This window comes from Solea senegalensis, linkage group LG13 (assembly GCF_019176455.1).
Source record: "Solea senegalensis isolate Sse05_10M linkage group LG13, IFAPA_SoseM_1, whole genome shotgun sequence".
NCBI classification, from domain to species: Eukaryota; Metazoa; Chordata; class Actinopteri; order Pleuronectiformes; family Soleidae; genus Solea; species Solea senegalensis.
This window is the reverse complement of record NC_058033.1, coordinates 10,087,276-10,114,835: the sequence shown is the minus strand read 5'-3', so window position 1 is coordinate 10,114,835 and position 27,560 is coordinate 10,087,276. Positions and strand designations below refer to the sequence as shown.

Sequence of the window (27,560 nt, the reverse complement as noted above, 5' to 3'; positions counted from 1 at the left end):
TCCTTCCCAACTGTTTTGCTTGCAAGCTGACTCCCCAGTCGGATCCCCAGGTGACTGCACGCGCCAGGTCCAGCAGGGTGTCGGGGAGTCGGACGCCTGGGTGGCTGTTCTCAAACGAGAAAGTTAAGTACACCAAGTAAGTTATCATCAGAATGAATAGCTCACACCATCAGAAAAAGTCTTCCATACCTGAGGTTGTGATTTCAAATCTTGCAATCAACTGAACTTCCTACAACTTTAGAACTTAAGACCAACATTGGAATTTAAAAATACCAGCAACATGTTGTTCTGCAGGTCAGTAAGAATGGCTCTTGCTAGAAGAATAAGACTTGTATGTCAGAGGTGAAAGGAGACCAAAAGCCCTGAATAGAGTAGGACTTACATACATACTATAGTATGACGTTTTTGACCAATTTTGGACAGCATACTACACAATGGGCCACACAGTGGTGTAGTGGTTAGTGCTCTGAATCATGAGCTATTTGTCCTGAATGCTTTTTCGTCCAATTTGGAAGTTTTTCAATAATGGAACTCATGACTTCGAAGACCTCAGAATGATGAAGTATTTAAGAATGTCCGTCCTGTGTTACAGGCTCCAATCTGGTGTAGTAGTTAGTGCTCAGTGCTCTTACCTCTGAATCAAAAGGATTTGGGTTCGAGCCCCACTTGAAACAACAACCTGTGTGTGAGGAATTCTAGAGACAAACAACCATTCAACCATTCACTCCTTGAAAGTATTTCAATAGTAGATTACCCATGACTTTACAGACCTCAGCCCTGATTGACCAGGTCAATTTAGATTGAGCAATTAACCTCATCCCCATATTGCATGTTCTTGGACTGAACCAAGAGAAAAGCCACGCACACAGGGGGAGAACATGAAAAACCCCAGAAAGACCCGTGTCCTGACTGGGTCTCAAACCCAAGTCCTCTTGCTGCAAAGTCAGGAGAACGAACCACTACACCAACCACGCTGTCCATGATGAGGGACAGACGTTGCTAAATATTTCATAAGACTGAGGTCTGTGAAGTCATGAGTTCTATTATTGAAAGACTTCCAAATTGGACAAGAAAGCATACAAGGTCAACTAGCTCACATGGTTCAGACAAGGACTGTCGTTTCTATGGTCGGGGGTTCGAATCTTACATGAAGTGGAAATTTACCTCATCACTGCATTGCATGTTTTGAATGGACTGGCGAACAGTGCAGGGTGAACCCCGCCTATCACCCTATGACAGCTGAGCTTGGCACAGCAGCCCCCACGACCCTCCAGTGGAGGACAAAGCGGTAGATGATTGACGGACTGTGGGAGGAGGCCAGAGAACCCGGAGAAAAGCCGCGCAGACACAGGGAGAACATGAAAAACTGCAGAAAGATGCTTGTTCCATATGGGTCTCGAACCGAGGTCTTCTTGGTTCAAAGGCAAGCGCACTAACCACTACACCAACCACGCTGTCCATGATGGGGGACAGATGTTTTTAAATAGTTCATAAGGCTGAGATCTGTGAAGTCGTGAGTTCTATTATTGAAAGGCTTCAAAATTGGCCAAAGAAGCATACAAGGACAACTAGCTCACGTGGTTCAGGCAAGGACTGTCGTTCCTATGGTCAGGGGTTCGAATCTTACGTGAAGTGAATTATTAAGTGCAAATTTACTGTATTGCATGTTTTGAATGGACTGGCCAACAGTCCAGGGTGAACCCAGCCTATGACAGCTGAGCTTGGCACAGCAGCCCCCATGGCCCTCCAGTGGAGGTCACAGTGGTAGATGATTGATGGAGTGTGGGAGCAGGCCAGAGAACCCGGGGGAGAACATGAAAAACTGCAGAAAGATGCTTGTTCCATATGGGTCTCGAACCAAGGTCTTCTTGTTCCGAAGTCAAGAGCATTAACCACTACACCAACCATGCTGTCCATGATGAGGGACAGATGTTTTTAAATAGTTCATAAGGCTGAGATCTGTGAAGTCGTGAGTTCTATTATTGAAAGGCTTCAAAATTGGCCGAAGAAGCATACAAGGACAACTAGCTCACGTGGTTCAGGCAAGGACTGTCGTTCCTATGGTCAGGGGTTCGAATCTTACGTGAAGTGAATTATTAAGTGCAAATTTACTGTATTGGATGTTTTGAATGGACAGGCCAACAGTCCAGGGTGTACCTCGCCTATGACCCTATGACAGCTGAGCTTGGCAAAGCAGCCCCCATGGCCCTCCAGTGGAGGTCACAGTGGTAGATGATTGATGGAGTGTGGGAGGAGGCCAGAGAACCCGGGGGAGAACATGAAAAACTGCAGAAAGATGCTTGTTCCATATGGGTCTCGAACCAAGGTCTTCTTGTTCCAAAGTCAAGAGCATTAACCACTACACCAACCATGCTGTCCATGATGAGGGACAGATGTTTTTAAATAGTTCATAAGGCTGAGATCTGTGAAGTCATGAGTTCTATTATTGAAAGGCTTCAAAATTGGCCGGAGAAGCATACAAGGAGAACTAGCTCACGTGGTTCAGGCATGGACTGTCGTTCCTATGGTCAGGGGTTCGAATCTTACGTGAAGTGAATGTTTAAGTGCAAATTTACTGTATTGCATGTTTTGAATGGACTGGCCAACAGTCCAGGGTGAACCCCGCCTATGACCCTATGACAGCTGAGCTTGGCACAGCAGCCGCCATGGCCCTCCAGTGGAGGACACAGTGGTAGATGATTGATGGAGTGTGGGAGGAGGCCAGAGAACCCGGGGGAGAACATGAAAAACTGCAGAAAGATGCTTGTTCCATATGGGTCTCGAACCAAGGTCTTCTTGTTCCAAAGTCAAGAGCATTAACCACTACACCAACCATGCTGTCCATGATGAGGGACAGATGTTTTTAAATAGTTCATAAGGCTGAGATCTGTGAAGTCATGAGTTCTATTATTGAAAGGCTTCAAAATTGGCCGGAGAAGCATACAAGGACAACTAGCTCACGTGGTTCAGGCAGGACTGTCGTTCCTATGGTCAGGGGTTCGAATCTTACGTGAAGTGAATGTTTAAGTGCAAATTTACTGTATTGCATGTTTTGAATGGACTGGCCAACAGTCCAGGGTGAACCCCGCCTATGACCCTATGACAGCTGAGCTTGGCACAGCAGCCGCCATGGCCCTCCAGTGGAGGACACAGTGGTAGATGATTGATGGAGTGTGGGACAAGGCCAGAGAACCCAGGGGAGAACATGAAAAACTGCAGAAAGATGCTTGTTCCATATGGGTCTCGAACCAAGGTCTTCTTGTTCCAAAGTCAAGAGCATTAACCACTACACCAACCATGCTGTCCATGATGAGGGACAGATGTTTTTAAATAGTTCATAAGGCTGAGATCTGTGAAGTCATGAGTTCTATTATTGAAAGGCTTCAAAATTGGCCGGAGAAGCATACAAGGACAACTAGCTCACGTGGTTCAGGCATGGACTGTCGTTCCTATGGTCAGGGGTTCGAATCTTACGTGAAGTGAATGTTTAAGTGCAAATTTACTGTATTGCATGTTTTGAATGGACTGGCCAACAGTCCAGGGTGAACCCCACCTATGACCCTATGACAGCTGAGCTTGGCACAGCAGCCGCCATGGCCCTCCAGTGGAGGACACAGTGGTAGATGATTGATGGAGTGTGGGAGGAGGCCAGAGAACCCGGGGGAGAACATGAAAAACTGCAGAAAGATGCTTGTTCCATATGGGTCTCGAACCAAGGTCTTCTTGTTCCAAAGTCAAGAGCATTAACCACTACACCAACCATGCTGTCCATGAAGAGGGACAGATGTTTTTAAATAGTTCATAAGGCTGAGATCTGTGAAGTCATGAGTTCTATTATTGAAAGGCTTCAAAATTGGCCGACGAAGCATACAAGGACAACTAGCTCACATGGTTCAGGCAAGGACTGTCGTTCCTATGGTCATGGGTTCGAATCTTACGTGAAGCAACATTTTAAGCCCAATATTCTACACAGAGAGTGAATAAGTTTGAGAAAACCAAGAGGAATAGCATGGACAGTTAGCTCAGCTGGTTAGAGAGTGGCTTTCAGTCCCGATGTTGGCGGTTCGATTCCCTTATAGGTCAAAGTTTAAGGTTTCACAGCCAAAGTGAAGACTCAAAAACGCCCGGAGCTCCGTCCCAAATGTCAAAAGGGTTCGTGGCGTGAAGGGTTGGTTCGCAACCGCAAGGTTGTGCCAGTCCGGCTGTGGCTGGTTCAAATCCAGCACGGTGCGAACACTTGGCCCCGGCGCCGGGGTCTAACTACGCGCGCTCTCACTGCGATTGTAGTGGTGGGAGGTTGGGGCTGGGCTGTGCTCCCCCGGCCACCCGCACAGATGACAGCAGGGGGTTATACCATTTTATTTCACATTTTTTGCCAAAAAAAAGCCTTAAAAAAACAAAAAATTACAAAAAAAAAATGATAGGGGTTCACTCCCTGGACTGTTGACCACACAGTTGGGTCCAGGTGTCCAGTAACTGCTGCTTAAAAATGATGAGCACATGAATGAGACTTCTGTGTGATTAACGTGTTCACATCCTATTTACATGGTTAACAAGTGAAAACTGTGGACGAGTCAAAGTGGCAACATTCAATCAATAAATACACCATTAAATAATGACTCACATGTGTCTCACATTCATTCATTCATTCATTCACATTGGAATTAAATACATAAATGTCTCATTATTAAATGTGTCATTCATTCATTCCAATACCAAATTCATTTGATGTAAAAACAACATACAACACACACATGTGAGTCATTATTTAATGGTGTATTTATTGATTGAATGATGCCACTTTGACTCGTCCACAGTTTTCACTGGTTAACAATGTAAAAATGATGTGAACACATTAAACTCTGTTGACAAGTGCTGTTAACGTCCGCGTGAGGGGATGAAATCACAGGTGAAAGAGTGATGGTTTGCTCCAGAAAGTGTGCTAAACACAAGTTTAAATGTGACGAGTCTCTGATGCGTGAAACTGCGTTGATACAATGTGCGACTTTTCCAGCTAATGTTGTTGTGGTTGCTACGTTACACACAGGATGTGACGTTGTTTGAGAGAATTATTAGTAGGAAAACTAATACAGTGAAATATGGCGTATTCTTTTTTTTAGTGTATAGTTTTTTTTTAACTGACGTTACAAATAAACGTCATTAAAAATTAACTAAATAAATGAACATTTCAGTCCACTAGGTGGTGCCAAGTGCTCACTTGCACAAGCGCTGTTGTCTAAGTATATCTCATGGTGTCTTTGATGATTATTTAAAAAAATATAAAACAAGTAGAGATGCAACAATTACTGCATAATTAAAACCATTACTAAATTAATTGTCAAATAATCGATTAATTGTTTTTTGTTTCATTACAAATGTTGAACATTTTCCGGTTTCTTTGTTCCTTTTATTAAAGAAAGTGAAATGTGTGTGTGTACATGTGAAGCTGTGACGTCACATTAGCATTAGCATTAGCAGGTGTAATCTGAACACCTGTGATCGGATCCCTCAGGTCGGATGTTAACAGCAGGTGTGAACAGAGCGTCAACAGAACATCTAAGAAATGTGCAGATCATTTTTAAGCAGCAGTTACCACACCTGTCCCCGCTGCTCCTGGTCCTGGTCCTGGTCCTGATCCTGGCTCCGGCTCCTGGTCCTGGTCCTGGTCCTGCTCCAAACAAAGTTGTAGATCAGTTACAAAGACTTTAAAAATCCTGAAAACATCTGTAAAATCTCAATATTTAACAGAGGATTCTGATGTATTTAGCGACGGCTGTGAATGGAATCACTTGAAAACACACAAACTGTGCCTTTAACGGCAGCTGTTTGCAGGTCTTCAGTCAGAGGACATGATGAGACAAATCAGTGTCCACTTTAAAGTGTTCAAATGTGCTCAGTGCAGTAAATGAGTGAAGAAATGTGAGGAAAACACAGGAAAACTTTTTTATTGTCAACTATATATTGATCCATATCAACACGGACACTTTTATTTTGAAATTCTGCTATACCACTGCTCAACAACAGTTTTTTTTACTTAATCTGCCCCCTACTGGCCAGACTAGATACTCATTCTAAACAGTTTTAATGGTATAGTGAATTTTTTTTGTTGATGTACTACATTTGGACATTTTTGACAGTTTACTAATAATGAAGATATTTTTTTTTAGGACATACTATACTAGGACACTTTTAGACAGGTCATAGTTTAACCTTTTACACCACTATAAAGTTTTATTGAGACGTACTTTTACTTTTTCTTGAGTATATATTTGAAGAAAGAACGTTAATTTTACGCCGTTCCATTTGGCTAAGTGACGGTCGTTACGTCATTTTTAAAAAATCTTTTTTATTACATGCACGATCTATTTCTCTTCCTATTTTAAAGGCCGTATTTATTGTTTTATTTAGAATATTATTATTTAACATTTGAACATTGTTGTTTTATATTATGTTGTGTCTATCAGTGTTGCTCTGAATATTTCAAAAATAAATCCGGAGAAACTCAGTACTTGAGTCGTCTTTTCACACTTTTTTACTCTAAGAGTATTTTTATTTTATTTTTACTTCTACTTGAGTAATTATTATCTTACAGTAACAGTACTTTTACTTGAGTCATATTTTGGCTTCTCTACCCACTTCTGCATATTATACAAGGACATTTTGGACAGTTGTTGACAGTATGACGTCATACTACATAGTGACATATTTGACACTAAGTCACTTTTTTGAAAACATGTACGTGTGTTACTGCGGAGCAGTGACGTCACATTAGCAGCAGCTAACCTGCTACAGGCCAGACTAGATACTCATTCTGAACCGTTTGGATGGTCCATTGACAGTTTGTGTTGAGGACATTCTTTGACACATGTGGACAATTTATATTTAAACGTTTTTGAGGACATACTACACTCGGAAAGTTCATATTTGGACAGTTTTGACGACATACTGTCACATTGACAACACACGTGTGTTTGCAGCGGAGCAGTGACGTCATGTTAGCATTAGCATTAGCAGGTGTAATCTGAACACCTGTGATCGGATCCCTCAGGTCGGATGTTAACAGAGCGTCAACAGAACATCTAAGAAATGTGCGGATCATTTTTAAGCAGCAGTTACCACACCTGTCCCCGCTGCTCCTGGTCCTGGTCCTGGTCCTGATCCTGGCTCCGGCTCCTGGTCCTGGTCCTGCTCCAAACAAAGTTGTAGATCAGTTACAAAGACTTTAAATATCCTGAAAACATCTGTAAAATCTCAATATTTAACAGAGGATTCTGATGTATTTAGCGACGGCTGTGAATGGAATCACTTGAAAACACACAAACTGTGCCTTTAACGGCAGCTGTTTGCAGGTCTTCAGTCAGAGGACATGATGAGACAAATCAGTGTCCACTTTAAAGTGTTCAAATGTGCTCAGTGCAGTAAATGAGTGAAGAAATGTGAGGAAAACACAGGAAAACCTTTTTATTGTCAACTATATATTGATCCATATCAACACGGACACTTTTATTTTGAAATTCTGCTTTACCACTGCTCGTCAACAGTTTTTTTTACTTAATCTGCCCCCTACTGGCCAGACTAGATACTCATTCTAAACAGTTTTAATGGTATAGTGAATTTTTTTTGTTGATGTACTATATTTGGACATTTTTGACAGTTTACTAATAATGAAGATATTTTTTTTTAGGACATACTATACTAGGACACTTTTAGACAGGTCATAGTTTAACCTTTTACACCACTATAAAGTTTTATTGAGACGTACTTTTACTTTTTCTTGAGTATATACTTTAAGAAAGAACGTTACTTTTACGCCATTCCATTTGGCTAAGTGACGGTCGCTACGTCATTTTTTAAAAATCTTTTTTTATTACATGCGCGATCTATTTCTCTTCCTATTTTAAAGGCCGTATTTATTGTTTTATTTAGAATATTATTATTTAACATTTGAACATTGTTGTTTTATATTATGTTGGGTCTATCTGTGTTGCTCTGAATATTTCAAAAATAAATCCGGAGAAACTCAGTACTTGAGTCGTCTTTTCACACTTTTTTACTCTAAGAGTATTTTATTTTATTTTTACTTCTACTTGAGTAATTATTATCTTACAGTAACAGTCATTTTACTTGAGTCATTGTTTGGCTTCTCTACCCACTTCTGCATATTATACAAGGACATTTTGGACAGTTGTTGACAGTATGACGTCATACTACATAGTGACATATTTGACACTAAGTCACTTTTTTGAAAACATGTACGTGTGTTTACTGCGGAGCAGTGACGTCACATTAGCAGCAGCTAACCTGCTACTGGCCAGACTAGATACTCATTCTGAACCGTTTGGATGGTCTATTGACAGTTTGTGTTGAGGACATTCTTTGACATATGTGGACAATTTATATTTAAACGTTTTTGAGGACATACTACACTCGGAAAGTTCATATTTGGACAGTTTTGACGACATACTGTCACATTGACAACACACGTGTGTTTGCAGCGGAGCAGTGACGTCACGTTAGCATTAGCAGGTGTAACCTGAACACCTGTGGTCGGATGTGAACAGCAGGTGTGAACAGAGCGTCAACAGAGAATCTAAGAAATGTGTGGATCATTTTAAACAGCAGTTACCACGTTTGTTCACATGATTGTCCACATGTTAGTTCCCACTGCTGCTCGTCCTCTCGCTGTTTCTGTCTCTGCGCAGAAGAAGCTCCGCCTCCGACAAAGGAAGTGGAACATTCCAAATAGATCGACACAGAGGGGAGGAGTGGAATGTACCAAGTCACGGAAACTACATAAAGGCTTTTAAATCAGTGTGTGTTTGTGCAGGAGCAGCTCCACCTGTACTTATTCAACGTTCATGTCCTCGCTGGACAAATAAAAGAAAAATAGCAGCTGAAATTGTGAGAAGGGTCCAGCTGCAGACCCGCAGACCGCTCCACGACTCACCCCCGACTACAGGTCACAGAAGAGAGTGCGTCTGAAACGTGATGACGTTTACGTTGGTGAAGAAGTACAAGAGAGAGAACCCGAGAGAACCCGAAACAACGCGGGAAAATCTAAAACGTGTCATACTTACAAAATGACAGAGGGAAGGGTAAGAATGGATTAAAAAAAAGAACAAATGTTGATATTGAACACTGTATGAATAGTCATTATTTGTATACATTAAATCAATTAAGTGTGGTTTATTAACCAGTAATGTCTGTACACTGTAATTAATTATTTCAGATGCACTCAGTGATTTGGTGAACAACTGCAGTGTTGGGAACTGGAACTGAACCTGCCACCTCACTGTTGAGACACAACCTTATGGTTTGGAACAAAGCCACCACACCACCAAGAATGCCTTTGTCTAGCACTTGCTGTCTACTTTTAATCTTGAGTTTGAATGGAGAGCTTTAAAAGCACCTGCTCCTCACAAGAACTGACACTATGACTTAAGGACTTCAGAGCAGCGTTCTTGTCCACTGAGCTACCTTCTCTTCCCAGTTCTTCAGGTTCTCTTAGAGCTTTTGACTGTTTACTTTGAACACTGAACTCAAACACTTGAGTTCTTCATAAGACTTGAACTGACAAACTCAGACATACAGGTCCAGTTCTTCCCGCAGGAGCTATTCTTACTGAGCTGCAGAACTATACGTTGCTGGTATTTTTACCTTCATATTTTGGTCTGAAGTTTGAAAGTAGTGCAGAGGTTCAGTTGACAGTAAGAGTTGAACTCCCAACCTCAGAGACACAAGTCATTTTCTGATGGACTGAGTTATTTGTGCTGATGATCTTAAGATTAATTTCTTGGTGCAATATAGGGATTAGGTACATTTCCACACTGTCTACTAAAACATTCACTTTGTGTAAGATTCGAACCACTGACCTCTAGGAACTCTAGTCTGTCTTTTAACCACATGAAAAAAAAAGAATAAAGGAATTTGCAAAAAACTAATTTGGGCTGTATTTTGGTTTTGTCAGAAACACGGATTATACTTTGGTACCCTGACCTTAGCGGCTTCAGTTTCCAATAAAATCCAAATTTATTTGTAAAGCACTTTAAAAACAACCACTGTTAACCAAAGTGCTGTACAGAAGAATAAATAAAATACACAATAAATTAAAGGCATAACGGCTTCATGTTCTTACAGTCATGTTTTACCTGTTGTATAGGGATTAAAAGCAACACAGAGACAAAAACAGAGTCAAAACACGATCCACAATTTGTTATAAGGTTATTTATAGCAGCAACAAAAGAGCATTTGAGTGAACAAGGCTGAGATTACAGAGGTTAATGGTTAAAGTGGTTTTATGTTAAAGAAGAAAAACAATACAAATGGTTTATAATGATTTTTATAGCTGCTCGTGATTGTGTGAGTGGATTCAGACCTGGAGAGTGTCATTCACAGATATGGCCAGCAGATGGCCACAGACAGCCATTGTGGGAAAAAACAACCCCCTACTGCATGTTCACTGCTGACAGTTATTGTATTGTCACTGAGAAAAAGAAATGATGTGACATTAACCAGTGATAAAAGCTGGGAACAAATCATTCAAAGAGTTTTCAGAGCCAAAACAAACACTGTGTGTGTGTGTAGAATAGTTTGTGACAGACACAAGGACACAATGCGACTGACCTTTAAGAAGAAACACACGTGTGTGGAGCAAATATCTGGACACTTCTTCAGACTCACCTTCTACCAACACCGTATATAAAGATTTATACAGTAAAAACACGATATTTCTCCTTTGAACGGTGCATTCAATCTTATAGAACGACGTGTATTGTGCTCTGGTCCTGTGTTAGTTAATAATTTATGTTACATTTTTCCATTCACTATTCTGTTTACACTGTCGGTACAAAAAGAGTCTGACTCAGTGAAGGGAAACATGCATGCATATTGTATGTATTCATGTTCTTTGCTTTTGTCTGAAATAACTGTATAATAGGCTTTTCATCTATACAGTACAACACTGGTGTGTGAAGTCCTTTGTGCATAATTATTTACCAAAGTGGCACAAACTCACCAAACAGGATTTTTCTATGTGAACTTTGGTGCGAGAGATGACTTTAAATCATCTTATGTGTGTACGTTTCGGCAGGAGTCAAGTGCTGCAGATGGATTTGTCTGTTTGTTGTCAAATAAAGGCGGCACAAACAAAGTTATGACTTGCTTTATCTCTTCAGGACAATTCTCATTCTATTTTTGACAGGTGAGGGCATGACATACTTCAATTGGATCCTGTGAGCGATATCCTTTGTCCTCCAGGTCGTTTACCATTCGACCACCGCACGTCATTTTGTTGCTCTGGATTAGAATCCAGTGTTATCGCTTCTCTGCCCCGCTCAGATGATTTCTTTTTACAAAAAACTGGCCTGTTTTGACAGCTCTTTTCCTCCTGGATTCCGCACACTTCCGCTGCAGGGCCCAGATGCAATTTGCAACAGCACAACAAAATCTCATCCCCCACAGCGATCATCGGACCCTGCTCCTTTGGATTTAATCACAGGTGTAACCCCTGCTCACCTCTCATAATTGAGCAGTCCTCCCACATTAGCCTCACGCGAGTTGCTTAGGCAACCGGGCGACCTTAGAAAATGAAATATAAAGGGGGTCTGGCCACCTCGGAGAGTACAGGTCACTCCATATTTTTACATCACAGGGTGAGCTCACCTTGGGGATTCGTGTCAAGCCGAGTCCAGTCCGTTCCTCTGCTTTCAGACCCACACCTTTTCACACATGATGGAGCAGGAGCTGGAGGTTGTGTGGGGGAGAGGAGCTTTGAAAACTGAAAAGCTGATTGTTGAGGAGAGCTAGAGCCAGGGTATTTGAAAGCAGTAAGTTGCACATGAGCATAGGCTCTTAGTGTATCTGCCTGGTTAATAATAATAATAATAATAATAATAATAATAATAATAATAATAATAATAATAATAATACACTTTATAGAATCCTGCAGTAGACTGTAGATTGAAAAAGAAATATTTCATCCAAAAGATGATAAAACACTAACATTTCACTGTCCTCACAAGCTCCTCCAAACCGATCAATGTGAAGAGATACACTTGTTCTCCATCTAGCTTTTTGGACTCTTTTTTAGAAGGTTTATATATCAGCAAAGGCAGTTGTTGCCAGTCCTGGAGTATTGATGTTGATTGTTCCACCAAGTACATCTGTATCTGTATTTGCAGTAGAACCACCAATATTCCCAACATTCTCTGAACTGCCTTGCGATTGGGTCTCCTGAGTCAGGTGCATCATGATTAGGCTACAATGACTGAGTCTTTGCCACATTCGGAGGCCTGGTCATGTCAGGACATTTACTCCCCACCAGTTTTTCTTCCTTATTCTGTAAATCAACTTCTCATTTTGTTTGGTTGGCCTTTCTTGACCTTTCCAGCACACCTCTACTTGAAAAATGCTTGTTCAAAATGTGTTAAATAATTCTTTATCGTGACAGCTATCACCCATCTCTCGCACTCAGGGACATTCAGTATTTGAAAGGCAGCTGTCAGAATGCAAAATGGCAGGTAAATGAAGGTTGAGTGTATTAATGCATTTTCTATGACTATGAAAAACCATATATTTTAATTGTAAAGCATTTATACACTTTACCTTCATTCTTTTTACATGTTGCACACTGGATCTTTAAACCTTGCGGTCTTTTTTTTTGGTAAAATGTGTATTGACGATTGTGACAATGAAGAGAAATCAAACCAAATCAAAAGTACACATAATGTATAAGTATAAGTTTGGAAATATAACTTCGCCTGTGAGTGAACAGGTGTAGCTGCGTCATTTTAGGACGGACTCTCGGACGTCCTTCAAAGTTTCTTTCAAAATAAAACGCCGCCGTCGCGTAAAGCATTCAACACAACCGTGGTCGTGCTTTAATGCTTTTATTTTTAAGCCAGCAAACGGAAGTAGTCCGCGCTGTTGAGGCAAACCTGACGACAGTTCGCTCGCTGGGGCTTCATCTCCGTCTCTCTCTCCCTCTCTTCGTCTCCTTAGCGTGACCACATGCGGAGTTACACTCACTGTTGCACTTGCTCTCGAGTGTTGAGAGAAGAAGAGGACTCGACCGTCGGTGTCGGAGGTGGTGGTCACTTCTTTAACCAGTCAGAGTCGGAGAGGAGAGGACTCCCGTGTCTTCCGCGTCTCCTTCACCTCACCTGAAGTGTCCCTTACCTACAGCGTCTCCACAGGAGGAAGGAGGAGGAGGAGGACAGAGGAGAGGACAGACTTCAGGGACGCAGCTCTCTTTCTCACACAGAAATAAAAAATAAAGCTACGCGAAGACAGCGAGAATGGAGGTCTGCACTTCTCCCCCGAGGAAACTTACTTTGCTCTGCTTTGCCTTTGTGGGGGGGCTCACAGGTGAGTCAATGGCTATTCTATCTATCTATGTATCTATACATATTCATGTTAAAATCAATATAAATATAAAATAATAATTATCATTTTATATCATATAATATATCAAAAAATGCACACTGTCTTCCTTTATATCAATTGATTCAAAGTGACATTCACTCATCACCCCTTATATGACACAGTAACAACATATTCATCCAGTTAATCAGTACATTTAAGCAATAGAAAAAAAAAATGTATTTCATATCTTGACATTCCAATCTTCAATATGTAAAGTCTATTTTTACATTATTCATTTAGATATCAGTCGTAGTCACTGCTGTCCTGTATATGTGTCAGGGGATGATGATGATGAGGTGGATTTAAGGCCGTAACACCTGTTTGTTTTTCACAGGATTTGAAACAAGTGTGTTACACATGATTATGTCTTCCAGGGAAAATAATCCCTTTATATCTGCTGTAACATTGGCTCAGCCATCGCACTCTCTCCCTCTCTCTCTCTCTCTAGCAATGTATTAAACTCCTACTTCCACTGATCGCTGTACAGTACACACAGCCTACTTCTCTCCCCCTGCCAGTTCTTTGATTCTAAAAATTGGGGCACAGAGCAGCCTGCAAATGTTGTTGTTTTTTTTTTGTTTTTTTTTAAGAAATAACAAGTTGTAAATGATTAATTCAGGTAAAAAAATAAGAAAATGACAAAAGACATGCAGAACAACTTGAAGCAGTCTCCATCTGACTGCAGGAGAGCAAATGCGTTTGACTGATCATTTTTGATAAATAGGCAACACAGTGTTACTATATGTTCATATCAATCTGATAACTAGTCTGAATCCTTGTGTTGTAGTCAAACATTCAGGTTTGACCTCAGTCAGTGCGTTTACATACATGTTAAAAGGTCCAGTTTTAGTCGGACTAAGACAATCATTTGGTTTCTTGTCAATGTCACGTAAACACGTTAGTCCGACTGAAATCGAACTAGTCTTAGTCGGACTAATATACCTGGAAAATGCAATTCATAGTCTTAGTCGGACTGGAGTAGGATAATTTCCTCCCCAGTATTTGACCCAGAAGTAGAAGGAGACGATGTATCTTCAGACAACACATCAACCACAAGAGCTAATTTGTATCATGATTAACATGATCCATCTCACCGTCCATCTCGCTCACTACGGCTGTAGCTCAATTTTACTGTGCATGTAAACGTACAGAATGCTGATTTGCATTTCTTGGTGGTTCTGAACATTTTTTACTTGAGACCGAAGTCAAAAGCAAAAGGACAGTATTTTGATATGTGGGTGTATAGTTCTGAAGCAGCTGCCTTTCACAGTGGTGCCATATCATGGCAAGGAATAATTATTTTATTATCTGTTCCGAAGGGAATCATAGGCGTGACGGCTCAGATCCTCGATAGGACCACGCCGCTGCGAGGGTGATGACTTGCATTTGGCCTGTGAGACACGGAGACGTGCAGGATCTTCACCCTTAGCCTAGAATCACTCAGAGTTGCCCAAAGCCCTTGTGTGCTTCCCAGCACTGTTGCCAAAACAATCACTTGTGCTGACACAGGCAATCTCAGGCTGGCTTGTTACACCCTGAGGGAAGAGCATTACCTGAGAAATGCTACCATTTTATCAAGACTCCCTCTGGGGACATTTGATGGGCAGTAATGTCCCCAAGTGACTTGAGTTTGCACAGAAGGTTGTGATTCAGTGTCGCAACACAACAGGGCCATGCAAGCACAGTAGCCGACCTTGACCTCAGCGTTCGACTCTTAATCAGTCACCCTGCAGGTGTGTCCTGAAAACACTGTGTGTTGCAGATGCAGGGAGGAAGTAGCCATGAAAGGCAGTCTGTGGCAACAGGAAAGCCACGCGCGCCCTAAGTCCCTGATGCATCAGGAGCAGGAAGTGAGCAAATGTTGTCCCGTGAATGAGCTAACGCCTCAGGGGAAAGAAAAATCTGAGCAGTGCAGACTGTTGCCAGATTGTCGCAATCAGAAGAAAAATCAATGACGAAATATGCATTTGAAATAAAGAGCTACATAGACGTTTAATGCTCGACTCATTAATCTGCAGCACCGGTGTCTGAGGGGAGGGCTTTGGGAATAAAATCCTCTCCTCATATATGGACTGAATACAGAAGAGCTGCAGTTACTTAATTGTTTGATAGATTTTTTTTTTTTAAGTTGTTTTGCCATGTACAAATGTCAAACATTTGATTGTTGGTCATAATGCAAATCAGTTATGTCTAGGTTTGACCCTTCCACTTTTTCAAAAGTTAGGTCAGTTGGGAAAGTATTTCTTTAAGATAAATAACAAATAAAAAGCAGCAAATGTATAATGTTAAGGAGAGCTGGACCCAGGAAAAGCATACAATTAATTAAGTAAATAATGATTAAATATACTAATAAAATGAAAAATAAGAATAGACTAACAGTGGTCTGATACTGTGAACTTGTTGCTACTTTTGAATTTGCTTCTTCAATGTCTTTATTAATGTTAAGCCTTTTTTGCACAACAGTTCCTTACACTCATTAGGATTGTGTGAATCAGCTAATTAGATTAGCCTAAGTTCAACTGGCACTATGCCTAATTATTAAACTCAAAAACCCCATTCAGAGAGAATGCCCATTATTTCCCTGTATGGACATGGTTTTAATAATGGAAATTTCAGGTCACTCTGGTTGGCGTTATCTGGACAACAGAAGCTGGTATATTATTCTATATTTAGATGACCCAAGCTAAAATCATATGGACCTGTGCAAAGGAAAGACATCATTTTATTTTTATTTTTTTTATTGCTGGCATTGACACTTTTATTGACAATTTTAGTGGTGTCTGTATGTGTGAGTGGTGCAGGTATTACTCATGATGTGGGGGCTTAAGTCTGTTAACACAGTCACAGATTTTGTCTCCTTAAATGTGGAAAAAAGTAAGTGCTCGCAATTGCCAAAACATAATGAGTCACGTAACATTTTCATTTTTGTGCTTTGGCAAAAAGGTTGCAGTCATGTCAACACACCTCCAGTCAGGTCTATCAGTTGCTATTTCATACTAGTACTGTCAGCTTGTTTATTTGTATCTCATTTGTGGCGCGTTTCCATTATACAGTTTTAGCACTACTTGACTCGTTTTTCTTGCTTTTCCATTGAGGATAGTACCTGGTACATGTTTTTTTTTTTTTTTTATACCTGTCCGTCAGACGGAGCCTTTGCATTTACAAAGTCAACGTGTCAAGCTTGAAACTTGTCATCCCTTGTCAAAGTCCAGTTGTACACGGCAATAACATACTCTATATATAAACCGCGCTCTATCGCTCAACCAGCACAATTCCTCTTCTATTCTGGACACAGCATCTGGCCAAAAAACCTCTTCATTTGTTTTCCAGGGGGGTCTCACACTGGACTTTACTTATTTAACAAGGTCAATTCATACATCTTCAAAGGCTCCATTGAGATGGAGGGGGCCGCTGCCATTTCTTATTCTCTGTGTCAGATCTATGATTTAGTGCAGTGCACGAGAGGGTTGCAAGAATTAATGTTAGCCACATGTACTATTCGAACACAGGACCCCCTATGGCATGGATCATCCCACTATTCTAAAGTAACAACTCTTAAGCCTGGCATTTACACTGTATATGACAATGATAAATATGCGACAACGCGAGTTTGTTTCCTGGTCCACCCCTTATTGTTACCGTGACACCTCTTCATCCCAGAATATACTATATGTCCCCAGAGACTGCCTGAGGCAGAGCGTTGGAATGCGGTTCATCTAATCTCTGACTATGGCCTTATCTTTAATTGCCTATTTCTTAGAATAATACTAAATGGATGTGCAGCAAAGCCCCGTTCCACTTTGAGCTGGGATTATAGTAGTTTGATGCCCGCAGTCCTCATGTATGTGTTCCCAGCAACTGGTGCAATTTTGATTTGACCAAGGAGATTGAGGGATTTATCAGCAAACGTAATGAAACACAACAGTGCGCTTTACCCTTTGGACAGTGAGGTCGTTTGCTGTCCAATCATTTGTCTGTAAAAATCTGTACCGGTGTCTCTTGTAATCATGTTTTTACACCCACTGGCACGGTGTACAAGGCCCAGGAGAACAAGAACCTGTAGGAAGATTAGATCAGGTTCAGCTTCAACACTGACAGAGAGACACTATCAATGTGCAGGTGACGTCATAGATAAAAAGACTCTCCAGTTCTGTATTTCAGCTTTATTTAAAGTAGGGAGTAACTTTTTTTGTTGTTATTGATGTTATTGTTCTGCCTCTCTTTGGTCTTTATGAATTCATCGATTATTTTCTCGATGAATCGTTTGGTCCATAAAATATCAGAAAACCTTAAAAAAAAATGTTCATCGGTGTTCGTCAAAGCTGGAAATGACGACGTTCTCAGATGTCTTGTTTTGTCCACAAACCCAAATTATTAACTTTTAATGATTTCTTTATTATCTAGATCAAAGAAATTAAGGAAATACTCACATTCAAGAAGCTTAAACAATCGCAAATCTTGTTTTAATCATGAAAAAAGCTTTGAAATGATTAATCGATTATCAAAATATTTGTTGATTCATTTAGTAATCGATTAATAATCAATTAATTGTTTCAGGTCTAATTGTGTCAACTCATTTGTCAATGGTTTGAATGTAGTGCACATTTATTTCTATACGACATGCACTGCAGTTTTAAGATGCATAATTGCCAAGACTCCGTCGCAACATGTCATTACCGTGACATACATAAAAACTCTCAAAACATCTGCTGCTTGGAGGATGTCTTGCTACACACCACCAGCAACCCCTCCTCCTCCTCCTCCTGGTGAACACTTTTTCTGTACAGAATGTACAAATGTAATGTTTTCCATGGTCTGCAGATAAGTGAAAGATCAACATTCTTCTTGGAGAATAGGCTGGTATTGATAATGGTGCCTTGTCTCTTGCTCTTATTCATTCTATCGATCACTTGATTGGCTTTTCAATGATAAATGTTAATTGCCACTTCAGATAGGGGTTTTGACAATCATGAATATACCGCAGTTAAGTCTGCGGTCATCGCGTAAACACCCTAATCTAATGTCTTTGCTTTAATTTAAATCACTTTTGCAGGATTAATTAGAGAATGTAGAGCAGTGCGGTATTAGCTGTGTTTTCAAATGCTGCGTTGACCTTGAAAGACCTCGTCCAGACCACGAGAGGTTTGATGAGTCGCCTGACGACTCCTACCCCACATTCACTGACTTACTACTATTTTTAAGCACGTGTAAACATTCATATTTTTAGCATTGTGTGGGAGAAATTGTGGGAAAGAGACGTCATGGTTGTTAATGTGTGAAGTAAGTGTGGTATGGATGCTGCTTGGAGATGTGTGGGTGTGTTGCTGTCATTTGTAAATGCATAAATATAGGAATTAGCGATTTTTTCCCTCAAATGTAAAATATGCTCCAAGACGGCGTTTTGGTGCCAGGCCAAGCATGACATGTGTCCCACAATGTGTTGCATGTCCCTTTTCTGGCTTCTCTGTGACGTCCATGGATCTAGAAGGAAGAAGGGCTCCTCACAGGGGTCATGAGAAAGGCACTGGGTGACTTTCCCAACGTTCAGCCCTGGCCTAGGGATTCTTAAAGGCACAGACACACACGCGGTCTTCCTTATCTTTCTCTGTCTTTTTCCTCACTGTCCTTGTTTTCATTCCTGACTCAGAAGGCAAAGGCATAACCAGCTTTTACACTTGGGCAGAGTGATTGTACACTGTGGGTGCTGACATTTTTCCCACATGAGTGACTGAAGCTTGGAAAGATGCCTCCATGTCCTGATAAAAATCTCTTGTAGAACGTAAAGCGTGGTTGTGTGTGTTGTTTTTGCGAATGGGCTACATAAACAGAGCTATTTCCAGGTTATGAACAACAACATCCTCCATTATGTATGGAAACACACGTCATAAAACTTGTATTTACGGAGATATTATGGCTTCTTTTAGAGTCTGTCTGAAGTGATAATAGTAGCATGTACTGCTGGATTGCAGTGTCAGCCAACTCATGTAATTTAGGGTTGACTGTGATAACACTGTAGCCAGGATTTGACAGCATGCTAGTTAATGACTGTTTACAGGAGGCTTATGAGGATGCTCTTAAGTCCAGTCTGGCTGCTCTGCTTGGTGTTCTCCCGCTGGACTGAGTAAAAGAGTAACCATTCATAAGAACTAATAATAGGTCATGTTGTCTATAGCCTACACAGAATCATCTTAATTGTGGGTTCAATGTATGTGAATCCCTGGCACCTTTGTTGATTGTCAGAAAATGCAGTGGCAGTCTGTTAATTATGTCTGCCCTGTGCTTTTAATGGCAAAAATGTATGTTTTTCTGCACTTATACTTTTATTTGACAGTCATTTGAAAATAGGTAGACAGGAATTAAAGGGGGGAGAGAAGGGAAGTTATGGCATGTAGTATGTAAAAGTCCACAGCTGGAATCAAACCGTCAACACTGCAGTTAGGTGTGCAGCAGTTTTTAAAAGTGGCATATTTGAAGGCTCCCAACTTAAACTGCAAACGTCATTCCACCAAGAATGACTCGGTAAGAGCACTGCTAAAAAAACACCTTGGACAGGTCGCCAGTCCATCATAAGGCCACAGAGATAAACAACCATTCACTCTCACACTCACGGTCTATTTAGAGTGTCGCATTTGCCTAATCCCCAAATCTGCATGTTTTTGGACTGTGGGAGGAAACTGGAGAACCAACACACACACTCAAGAACATGCAAACTCTTACAGAAAGTCCCTTGTTCCGACCAGGTAGCAAACCCAGGTCTTCTTGCTGCTAAGGCAAGAGTGCTTCTTGCGGAGGCTGTGAAGACCCAAAACCAATGTTCTGGGCAGCCTCAGAACAATCACAGCTGTCTTTGAGTGCTGCTGACAGATGTTGCAGGGAGAAGACAACAACAGCCACACATCTGACTGACCTGTCCTTCAAAAAAAAAAAAAAAGAAGTTAATAAAGCTGTGGACAGACGGGAATTGAGGGCATGGGCTTAGACAAGATAGGCTGTTTTGAATTACTCTTACTTGGTGGTATTTATGTGGGGGTGGGGTTATAGTCTAATGCCACATCTGACTTCAGGGACACTGATATAATCCTGGTTTTCTTCTTGAAGTGTTAACGTGGCTCGCAATCTTACACTGCCAATCAAATCTGTGCGTGAGCTGCCTGTGTTACATAACAGTGTTTGTGATCGCCATTACACATCAGTGGAACCAGATGGAAAACCTGCTTTAGTATAAGAAACATGGCTTTGAATTGTGATATTGCAATAATTCAGTAATGACATGGAGTGTGGGGCCAGTTAACAGTAACATTAGCTGCTAATGCTACCTTAACTAGCTATGTCCATCCATTTGTCACACTTCTTTCGAGGTGTTATTTCAGTGAGACTTTTTTGTCTTGGACTCAAGAATAAACTGTGCCAAAGTAAAAGTTCAATGTCATTGTTTCCACAAACTCCTCCTTTTTGATCCTGTGAATGTGATATCTCATTTACTTCCTCAGGAAATGTGTTCACTTGTGATACAATACACTTTGGAATCAAAGACAACTCTTAGTTAAGTGGTTTTGGTACATTGAGATACAAACATTGGTGTAAAAGGCCAAAAGTCATGGCCACTGTGACTGTTAGACTGCTACCAGGCAAGAACAGAACCCAAAAACAAGACCCTGAACAAGACCCAGAAACAAAACCCCAAAGAAAAACCCAAACAGAACCCCAACTGTTACCAGAATGAAGACCAAACAATCTGGCAAAGACTGGTCGGAAGGTCTGGGCTTTTAAACAGAGGGTGGTGGCAATCAGGCTTAAACTGTTGCAGGTGAGTTGGAGGTAGTGGAGGGAAAACAGATATTGGGGTTTCTCTGGCCAGCCTGCAGGGGAAAAGACAAACAGACACTCCCACCACCTTTTTTCAGTAAAACATTACTGAAAAATAAAATATTTTGGTGAGATTTATTCTCATCTCTTCATTTTTTTTGAAACTCTAAACTGTGAACTCAAGCCTTTCACTCGCAGTCATTATGCAGCTTTTATTTTCTCGTAGCAAGGTTGATTTTTCTCTCTCACAGCAGGTACATATCTTACTAAGCAGAGTGGCTGTTTTTCACAATGTGACATTCAAAATATTCAAATAAAATGAAGCATGTGGTTGAAAATTTGATCCCCTCATCTTCAGTGTTGGACCTCGTCGGGTATTTCTTTGCTTTTTCCTTTTGAAAACTCCCTTTTATATAAAAATCTTTTAATCTTCAAGCCATTCATTTGGACCACTGTCCAAATGAATGAATGAATGAATGAATGAATCCCACTTACAAGGGCATCTACTCTTGTTTTGTTTTCCGTCATGCAGTGGTTGAGCTGCACCACTTTCCTTTTGTAGGTATGAATGAAAGTTTTCATAGTTATCAACTGACACCTGAGTACTGAGAGGAATTAATTTGACATTTGCAAAAGTATAATTGGCGAAGTGAAAGCCAGATGGAGTAATTGTGTCTGAGGTGACAGTGGCAGCAGGCAGCTATGTGGAAAGTCATTAGAGTCACTCTATTAAGCTGAGGCCTTTAGGGCTTCAGAATTGTATTGAGTCCACACCGGAGAGCGCAGTGAGGCAGAATGTGTGAAGAAGGACCATTAAAAAGAGACACAAGTAAGGTTTATGTCTCCCGTGTCCTTCAGACATTCCTCAAGGCAAAATCTGTCTTCAACACTCAATGCACACTGCTCCTCTAGAGGAAGTTTGGTGGTGAAATGGTCGTGTTATGGGGTATAATTATAATAGATGACACAAATTAAATTAAAGACGCCAGTTTGATTGATTGATTGAACGAACGCGTGATTGTTGGCAAACGGACATCAGCATTACTGATCTATTACAATATCGCTGTATTTTATTGCATTGCTGTGAACTTGAGCAAAGGTGCATTAAGGAGGATGGTAGCAAAAGGATCAAGCGGCGCAGTGCGGTTCGGTGTCAAAGATTACCGAGAGCGGAGGCACGCAGATCAAGGACGAGTCACATCCAGATCCATTTTGGCTTTGAAGCCTGAAGATCATATTTAAAAAACTTGTAGATGATGTGTCTGTAAATAGGTGCAGTGCTGGGTCTTGTGAAGTCTATGTCAAAGTCATCTTTATGTATGTATCAGTCAGAGGTCTCTGAAGGATTACGTCAACACTGAGGGAAATATGCTCACTTATCGAGAGATACTTGTAGATTGATTCCTCTGTCGTCCCTCTATGCTAAAATATGACGCTGCAGCAAATGTGACTCTGCTCACAAACTGACAGCGGCTTGAAAGTTGTGATGATTGTGTAGTAAAACATAATCCATAACCCTAACCCCACATTATGATGTCAGTCGGCCACCGGCAATGGACGATGGTGTCATTCATCTGACCAACGCTTGTAAAAGAATACTCTCTTTCACTGTTGAGGGATCAGAGAAAAGCCATAAAGCTTCTATTGTAATTTATTTAGGAAAGACAGATTTAGGAGCAAATCTCTTAAGTCCCCAGAATTTGGCAGTTCTGCAAGATGTGGTTTTCCTCTTTGGACGGACATCTTGCAGGGGAAACGCTCCTCGTTTGTTTGGACCAGATTTCCACAACACACTGACACAAAGAGTGAGGAAGAGCATGTGATGCAGTGAGACATACATAAATCAGAAAGAGCTCAGCAGAATGAAGCTAAGACGGGGGGGGCTTCTAAAGTCCGCTGTCTACCAGCAAGCAAAACTAGCTTCTCTGCAGGATCACATTATTTCCCAAGCACATCATGTGTGATATTCCACAAGAGCATGACCTCTTGTCATCTCAGCACCACAGACAGCATGAAACACTGTGCTCCCTCTTGCACGACAGGCAATTTCATTAATAACATTTGTGGTCATTGTTTATTGACGCGGTCAGATTAGATTATCGGCTGAGAATGTATCTTTCCCCTAGTTCCCTCGTTCCCCCCCTCCGCTCACAGGCACCATCACTCTTCACCCCCACCACCACCACTACTTCTTCCCTGCCTTCTTATTTTCCTCTTCATCTTGTCCTGCAGCCACCCTCCTCTTCTTCCTCCTCCTCTTCTTCTTCTCCGTCTCCTTTATCCCATCTCTCCTGAGGTCTGCAGCTCCAGCATCTCATCAGCATCAGTGTCTGGGGTCAGCCGGGCGGGTGACACTGTGTGTGTGTGTTTGTGTTGCTTTTTTTCTGTATATAATGTATGAGTGTGTAGCTCCTCATCCATTCTTTTTGCACCTGTGTCTGAATAAGTACACTGTTATATATTCCGTATGTGTGTGTGTGTGTGTGTGTGCATGTGGTTTATTCATCATTCTTTCACATTGTTTCTTCCCCACCCCCGTCTCTCTGCTCTCTGCTTGGTGTTTATTAACTATGAGCTCTTATCTGTTTTTCTGTCACATACAGCTACACTCCAGAGAGAGAGAGCTCAGATTATGTAATTATCTCTGATAATGGCTCAGAGGTGCCGTCACCTCCCCACCCCACCTCACCTCACATCCCCAGCCATCACCGTGCTCCACCATATACAGTATAATTGCTATTTATTGGAAATTTTCCCCACATCGCTGCCCTCCCCGTGCTCTCTTTTTGCTAATGCACCCTCACTCACGAGAGTGGATGCGTCCTAATGTGATGCTAATATGCTTCTTTTTTTTGTACAGTATTCAGGGAGGCCTCTGCCAAAGCTGCCTTAATTGGATGTTTTCATTCCAAGAGCCTTCAGAAAAAACATGTTTGCAATCATCAGATTAAGTACTGAGGGGCTTTTAATAAGAGATCGCTTCGCAAAAAAATAGTCATCCATTTCCATGTTCTCCAAATTCAACAACAAAATAAGTCTCTGTCTGAGAATTGTAATGTAGCAACACTGGAAGAGCAGAGGGTTAAGTCCTCCATCGCTGCCTCTGCAGACTAACGATGCACATGACTTACTAGAGTGCTACACTGGATGAATTCTCTCTGCTCATGGTCAATTTAGAGGGACCAATTTACCTAGTCCCCATATTGCATGTTTTTGGACTGTGAGAAGAAGCCGGAGGACCCGGAGAAAACCCACGCACACGGGGAATACATACAAACACGCTTACAATTTCAAAACATTTGTCCAAACCTGGTCTGACCTTTTGGGTTTCTGCTGGGTCCTGACAATGTTCTAGAGTTGACCACCCATTGTGCCAATAGGGTGCTTACGGGTTGGCATTTTCATGACAAAGAAGAGTTATATTATGTTTCTTCTGGTTCTGTTGTGCGTTTGGCCTTCCAAGCCTCCTCGCAATTGTCACAGTGCTCAAATCTGGGCATGAGTCCCACCTCTTTATGAGAAGCCTTTTGTTGAGATATTTGGAGCAGATTATTTTAATGTGGTTTGAGCCCAGAAAGTGTCATTCTGCTTTAGCCATATCCACTGGCTGCTTCTTTCGTCTGCTTCCAAGATTTCTCTGACGGCTTGCTACAAGGTCTGTCCAATAATTCCTTGACCCTTCAGTGGCAAGAGCTGCAAATCCTCTGAATTACACCTCTACCAGGAAGACTTGGGGACCCCAAGTCTGTTTTACTTCCTATGACAGCTCTGTGTACAGCACAGCTTCTAATGAGACTGAAAGTAAAAAGTGAAAAAAAAATCCTAATTTAATGTTAACGAGAAACATAAATAAATAATCGTTTTGCTGACCCATCTATCTTCAACTCCTCCCCACATTTATTAGTGTGACTTCCTAAAAGAAATCCCAACACTAAGGTCACTGACTTGGATCTTATCTTTGAGACCGTCATGTTTGGTCAGTCACAAAAACATCTAAGGCTTTGGGGACAGTTTCCTATTTGTGTGTTGTTTCATTTGGCACAATCAGTCGTATTGCCGTCCTTGCTTGGACACTTCCCCTCCCTCGCTCACAAGGCATTGATGTCCACTCCCTTGGTCCAGCTGTCACCACATGCAGCCATTGTCAATTGTAAAAGCCACTGACGAGCTGTGCCCCCACTCAAAGGCTACGTCAGTTTCCTTGCATTGCTTCTCTGACGCAAGTGCTATTTTCAGGAACAGCAGCGCGCGGTATACACTGATATGTAACTGACAGGTAAATCATGTCGTCACAAACTAAAGCCATTTCAGAAGTGTTTCTCCAGACAACATCCAGAGAATTTGGGCCAGACATGCTCCAGAGTTTTCTTGAGAGGTTCTGGACAATCCAGGGAAAGCGTGTGGAGCCTGGACTGCTGATGCAGGAGACAGAGCACTTCCCTGCTCCCTCACTGTGAATTATCCAAAGGCGTCTCACATGAGTTCACGCAGACATTTACCGGGTAATTTGACAAAAGGAGCTGGCGGGAGACGTTCCAGAAAATGTCCTGATTGACCTTTTGTGGACATTTGTGTTCAGAGTTAAGGGCCCTCTTGACGATTTCAGGAATATGTCTGTGTGTCAGTGCAGGTCTGAAAGCAAGTGACTTTGCCCTGTCTCCCTCTGCCGTTAAACTCACACATGATCCCTTCCTCATTTTCCTGTCCTCTCATGTGTCTGCATGCAGCAGCACTAACTGCGCACAGGCTCTCTGAAGTATGGTACAGCCAAGGCACAGAAACCCCCCCATAATCTCCTCTGCACATGTGTTTGAAGAGGTGGAAGTTGCTCAACTAAACGGGATCCGTCAGGATTAAGTCGGGGTTTTGAAGCAGTTTAGCTTATTGCTGACTCTGTTTCACAAGTGCAAATTTGGGGGAAAAAGCTCGCCGCACACTTGAGCCACAAAAGCGACAGATTCCCCACTGAGGGCCCGCACCGACAGGCAGAAAGCCCCTTTGGTTGCATACGATCATTGATGTTTTGAGTGTTCATTAGCGACTGTTCATTACGTTCAATGATTTCCTGAGGCTAACTATCTGTAAGAGCCCATTAACCTCAGACGTTAAGAGTAATTAGGCAAAGTGCTCAGTTTTTGTGCCTAAGTTTTCACTCGACGGATCCCTAATGTCGATGTATATATGCATGACATTATGTGAGACATTTAGAGTCACCACGAGTGAGGCAATTGACCTTAAGAAAGTTTGTTTAAGCTGTACATGTCAGTAAGAAAACGATATCTAAGGCGTAAATGGGGGAAAGTGCTGTAGTTGTAGCAGCACAGTCAAATGGTGTAGGTACACACTCGTATGCACACATACATGTAGCGGTGCACACATTAAAGGCCCTGTTAAACGTCTTCATCACCCTGTCATTGGAAATGAAAATCTTCACCTGGATGCCCACACCCACATGCTGTTTCCACGGCACCCCCTCCAATTCCCGCAATGGGAACACTTTAATCACGGTGGCAGATCCATACGTCCCCACCCCCTCCATTCACACACACACAGTCACTCACTCATCTTAACACACATCCACAGAGAGTAGGGAAAGGCAAGCTTCTTCTGATCCGTAATCGCTCCTCGCGCTCTCTCAAGTTCACCTCCCGCGCACACCTCCCCCCCTGCTATCTTGATCATCATCAAAATGGCTTTACAGATTCCGTTTAATAACAACACCGGCACGCACGCGGAACCCTCAGAGGAGCACTAGTTCCTGCCTCGTCTCTCCTATTGACACTACCTGTCAGTGAGAAAGACATCACCCAGCAGGGGCGCAGGAGCAGCGATCAGAACTCCCCTTAACCATCGAAAGTTGTCGCTCATCTGTCTGTTACCTCCTCCCCGTGTTAAAAATAGATCCGACACGTCAAATGCCAAACCATTTTTTTTCCCCCTGTCTTTCTTCCTCTCTTTCTCCCGCTTTTACTTTCCGCACAGCTCCGTAATTTTGGGTCATTTTTGTGATTCTATCAATAAATTCCAACAAAGCTACATCCAGTCCTGGCTACACCTGGACCTTTGTGACAGTAATGGACTGCAGTGCAATTCATTTCTCTTTAATTAGTCATTAAAAGTTGTTTCACACAACTAAGAAACCACATAGGGCATGCAATAATTGACTAAAATGATTAAGTAATTAAATCACTCAGCAACAATTTTGATTTTTTTTTGATACTACTATCGATTACTAAATTAATTTTCAACTATTTTGACCATCGATTCATCTGTTTGAAGCTTCTTTCATGATTAAAACAAGATTTTCTGATTAAATGTGAATATTTTCTTTG

At 41.6% G+C, this 27,560-nt stretch overlaps 1 protein-coding gene across 1 annotated transcript in view; it reads left to right on the top strand.

Annotated features, from left to right (window-relative positions):
* The first annotated feature begins 12,950 nt into the window (after window positions 1-12,950).
* Window positions 12,951-27,560, top strand: part of esama (endothelial cell adhesion molecule a) — a 43,162-nt gene continuing 28,552 nt past the window's right edge. The window contains exon 1 of the mRNA XM_044042940.1: window positions 12,951-13,365. Within this exon, the coding sequence (XP_043898875.1) occupies window positions 13,296-13,365 (70 nt within the window). The 5' untranslated portion in view covers window positions 12,951-13,295. The remainder of the gene's footprint in view (window positions 13,366-27,560) is intronic.